We start from the raw sequence: 4,911 nt of genomic DNA, 5'->3' as shown, positions 1-4,911 counted from the left end.
GGTGGGGGAGGGGGGTTAGGAGAGAGTGAGAGGTTACTGGAACTTCTTAAAAAGCCTGTTCATAGCCACGACTGGTCGATGGCCTCCAACATCTATCTTAGTTTTTGTCTAGCATCGCTTTGATAAAAGTTAAAAATGTTTTGCACCACTATAACTTTGCCAGCTTTACAAAACTCTCACCGGCTTCTTTTTTTTTTGTGGTGTCTGTGGGGAGACTATCAAGATCTAGTTCCTTCCATCATGCTCCCTTCTCAGTCCCCACCCCTGAGGTATCTGGGGCAAATGACTGAGGTTGGAGGTTGCATGTCCCCTTGTCCTGGATAGTTGCTACCTTTGGCTTCTATGTTTACTTGTTTGTCGCTTTCTGCTTGGTGACTCATCCTTGTAAGAACCTTTGGACTAGAGCTCCCAGCCTCGCCTACAGCCGGTTTGTTTTCTGGTTGCTGTTGTCACATGATGGGCACGGGAGCTCTCAGTTCTTGCTCTCCTAACTTTTCCAGGCCAGTTCTCTGCACGCACTGTGAGCTCGGAATTGTTTGGAAAGTTTTCAAAACTTGGCCCTGTGAGCCTCCTGCCTTTCCTAATAAGCTCTGGGTTAATCTCTAGTTGACTGTTTACCACTGGGGTGTATATGCTCACCTTCTCTCTTTTATCAGACATTTAGGTAGATCCCCGCCTTTCTAAATGAAGTAGAAGAAAGGTAACAACGGTCAGGAAGGGAGGAGAATTTAAACTTGTTAAGACATCAAGCCATGTTTCCGTTTGGTTCTGGTGAGGCAGAGGCCAGGAGGCGCAGTGGGGAGCTGGAAATGTGATTTAGGGGACAGGGGTTCCTTCTTTCCTGCCTCTGGGACGTCTGGAGGTCTGGTGAAAATATCCCACAGTGGGCATGGCACGAAGACAATTGACGGATCCTCCTCTACAACTTCCATGGAGTGGGACACGCAGGTGGTGAAGGGGTCCTCGCCGCTGGGCTCCGAGGGGCTGGGGACAGGAGCCGCCATCCGGCCGCGTGTGCGTGGTGCCCAGTGCACGTGGTGCCACGCTGTGCTCTGTGCTCGCCAGCTCGGTGCACCTCGCCCGGTCCCTCGGGCGTCGTCTTCTCCAGGGTTACAAATGATGTTGTTTTGGAAGCTTCCTTCCTTATTGACGTTGAAGGTTTACTCAAGGGCAGCACTTAAACCTTTTATTCTGTAGTTCCTGGGGGATTCCCATTGGTTTCCATCTGTTTTCTACCCATGCTGCCCTGGCTGCATTGAAAGGTCACTTCTGCCTTTCCAGTGACAAAATGGAATGCTAAAAGAGAAGAGAATATTAACGCACACTCACTTAAGTTCCCTGATGAAGATGCGGAAGGAAGTGACTCCTGACCCGTCCAACGCAGAAAACTGATCCAGAGCCAGAGCTTGGGCATCAGGGTCAGGCCTCACTGCCATCTTCAAAGACAGGTGCTGTTCGATCATTTCTTAAGAAAGATCAACTTCAAGAATGGACAGGAAATGTGGTTTATTATGTTTACACCTAGGCTGATTTTCTGAATGATTTGTGAAGCTGTTTATAGAAGATGAGAAATTAAGGAGCTCTCTGGCCCAGATTCATAGCTATTTGACTTCAGAAATTATTTTAGCTTTCTTATCAGTTTCATAGTCATTTCTGAAAACACTTTAACTGCATATTTAGGGATTAAGGGGCAATGTGCCATGAATGATCTTATCTTAAGAAATATCCTATATAATAAAAGACTAATACGCAAATCGACCGAATGGAGGAACGACCGGTGGGACGACCAGTCGCTATGACATGCACTGACCACCAGGGGGCAGACGCTAAACGCGGGAGCACCGCTCAGCCAGAAGCCGGGCTCACGACTGGCGAGCACAGCGGCGGTGGCAGGAGCCTCTCCTGCCTCTGCGGCAGCGCTAAGGAGCAGCGAGCAGGCGGGTGGTAAGGAACGAGGAGAGGGTGCAGGCCGGGCTGAGGGGGACTCCCCGCACCCCCACCCCCCAGTGCACAAATTTTGTGCCCTGGGCCTCTAGTATGGTAATAAAGTTGTACTTAATGTTGACTACTGTGATTCCTACATGGAGCAGTTATATGAATAGTTGTAACCAAGAATTACAGTTAAGCAATAAAGGTTTTATATTCTGCATTTTCTCAAAAAACAAAACAAACAAAAACTATCCCACAGTGGGAGCAAGAAGTTTTGGAGCCAAAAAGTTTGGGGTTGAAAGGCCAGCCCTGCCACTCACCAGCTATAAGATCTTTGACTAATCATTTCACATCCTCAGTCACGGTGGGCAAACTATTTTTATATGCCTGGTTTTGTACAACTTGTGGGCTAGGAAATGCTTCCACATCTTAAATGGTTGTAATAAAATGGACAGAAGAATAGTATTGCGTGGTGCCCCCACTGTGTTTGATTGCAGATGCTGCAGGTGGGGATTTGTCTCTGGCTGCTTGTGGCGGTGGCGTTGAGTTGGTGGCAGTGACCATCTTCCCCGTTGAAGCTGAAAATATTTACTCTCTGGCCCTTTACAGCAGAAGTTCCGACTTTCCCCTAAGCCTCGCTTTCCTCGTCTCTAAGGAGAGCTAAGCCATGGGGTTGTTGTAAGAATTACATGAAATAATCTAGGTCAAATGTTCGGCTGTGGTTTAGGAAGAGTGGCTGTTATCAACCACAGTAACCTGTGTTCCGGTAGAGCTAAGGTTCTACAATTCCAGAAGTCTCGAAGTCTCTTGCATGTTGCACTGATTGAGCCTTAACTCCTGTGTGTCATTCCTGAGCAGATCTTGTCCACGACATTCCCACCCAGGCTGGGCGCTCCCGCGCACACGGAGCTCAACCCGACACTCGTGTCTCCTCCTGTCTTCCAGGAGCTGCACCTCTGTGTGTCCCGCAGGCACTTCGCCTTGGAGCGGGGCTGCAGGCTACGCGGGCTGTCGCCCGGGAATTACAGCGTGAGAGTCCGGGCCACCTCCCTGGCGGGCAATGGTTCCTGGACAGAAGCCACCTATTTCTATGTGACAAACTACTGTGAGTCTGCTCGGTGACTGAGACTAGTTGGGGCTGTGCTTGCTGCTGGGAACAGCAGAACATTTCTGGGAATAGTCGGGAGATTCTAGACCAGGGGGAGCGGGACCTGGGTGGGCAGGGGTGGGGTGTGGCCTCTGCTTGGTTGGCTGGAATTTCGCATACCTGGTGTGGTGGGAGTATGGAAAGTGGGGTGATTCTTGCTGGGATGGTTGTGGTCAGGGTCAGGACTAGGATGAGATTTTTGACACCATCTGGGTGTCTTGCACTGTGATTCTGACGCTGCCACTGGAGTTAGCACAGAACCCACAAGGTTAAGAGCACAGTTTTCAACAAGACTGCTCTCACCTAGATGGCAGATGCAAGTTTGGGGATTCTCCAGGCCACCTGCCCTTCTGACCAACTGGCCAAAAATTCGGGGTTCCCAACCCTTTCCTATTAGATCCTTTGCTAGAGTGGCTCACAGAGCTCAGGGAAGTGCTGTAAGTACAAACACGGGGTATTGTGAAGGGTAAGTCAGGAGCACCCAAACGGAGAGACAGCCAGGACCAGGGCCGGCAGGTCCTGGACACAGGGCTGCCATGTCCTCTCCATTGAGTAGGAACCATCATGTCACCTCCCGACATCCACGTATTCATCCTCTGAGCTTTGCCATCGGAGTTTTCCTGGGGGTTTCATTATTAGGTGTGATTGATCGAAGCACCGAGTCTCGAGCCTCCCTCCTCTCTCGAGGTCAGGCGGGTTGAAGGTCTCACCCTCCCAGGCTTGCTCTTCCGGTGGCCAGCCCCATCCTGAGTCATCCCACCTCGTAGCATAAGCTCTGGGTGTTCCAAGAGGCTCATCAATAACCGACACTCTACCCCTTAGGATACCAACGATTTGGAACCTGCCTCTTAAGAACCAGGGACACCATGAATAAAATGCAAAGGAGAACATCAGAGTGGCAAAAATGTTTGTAGCACGATTGACAGAGTTAATGTCCTTAATATAAAATGAATATATGGTTGACTCCATGGGTTTGAACAGCGTGGGTCCACATATATACAAATTTTTAAAAATAAATAAGTGTATTATCCTTTATGTTTTTCTTAATGACATTTTCTCTTCTCTAGCTTATTTATTGTGAGAATACAGTATATAATACCAATAGCTTACAAAATATGTGTTACTCATCTCTTTATGTTATCCGTAAGGAGGCTATTAGTATTTGAGTTTTGGGGGAGTCAAAAGATGAATGCAGATTTTCAACTGTGGGAGGGGGTGTCAGCACCCCTCACCCTTGTGTTGTTCAAGGGTGAGGAAAAGATAGATGTCCTAACATAAAAATAAACAAAGAGCATAGATATCCCATTTAAAAATAAATAGAAAACATAAGAAAAAAGTCCATATTCTCTCAAAATCACACTAAAAAAGAAAAAATGCAAATTACAACAAGTTGTAATTTTCAAGTTATCAAATTGGCAAAGTTGTTATTGGTTTCTTTATTTTATAATTACAATAATTGGTGTTGTCCAAGAGCTCAGGCACATGGAATTGTTCTATGGGTGGTGAGTACTAACATGTTTTAATAACGTGCATGAGAAGTCTTAGCAGGGATCTCGCTCTCTGAGCCCACAGCTTGGGCCCTAGAAACGTACAGGAAGGAAACAGCTGTCTAAGACAGACACGTGTTCACAGAAATTCAGCACCGCGTTCCTACAATAGCCAAACATCTGGACCGTTAAATGCTGCACTTGGATTACAGGTGACCCTTGAATAACACAGAGGTGAGGGGTATGGACCCTCCTGTGCCATTGAAAATCCTTGTATAACTGTCAACTCCCCAAAAACTTAACTACTTATATATAACTATATATATATATATATATATATCTCATACT

The 4,911-nt window shown here is 47.3% G+C and overlaps 1 protein-coding gene across 4 annotated transcripts in view; it reads left to right on the top strand.

Moving 5' to 3' along the window:
• INSR (insulin receptor) overlaps positions 1-4,911 on the top strand; it is a 152,916-nt gene that overhangs the window by 123,256 nt on the left and 24,749 nt on the right. For all 4 annotated transcript variants that reach the window (XM_005864901.2, XM_005864900.2, XM_005864899.2 and 1 more), the window contains one exon: positions 2,875-3,034. In XM_005864901.2, the coding sequence (XP_005864963.1) occupies positions 2,875-3,034 (160 nt within the window). The remainder of the gene's footprint in view (positions 1-2,874; positions 3,035-4,911) is intronic.

The sequence above is a fragment of the Myotis brandtii genome, unplaced genomic scaffold (genome assembly GCF_000412655.1).
Source record: "Myotis brandtii unplaced genomic scaffold, ASM41265v1 scaffold193, whole genome shotgun sequence".
Lineage (NCBI taxonomy): Eukaryota > Metazoa > Chordata > Mammalia > Chiroptera > Vespertilionidae > Myotis > Myotis brandtii.
Note: the sequence above shows the minus strand (reverse complement) of the source record. Positions and strands in the feature narration are given on the sequence as shown.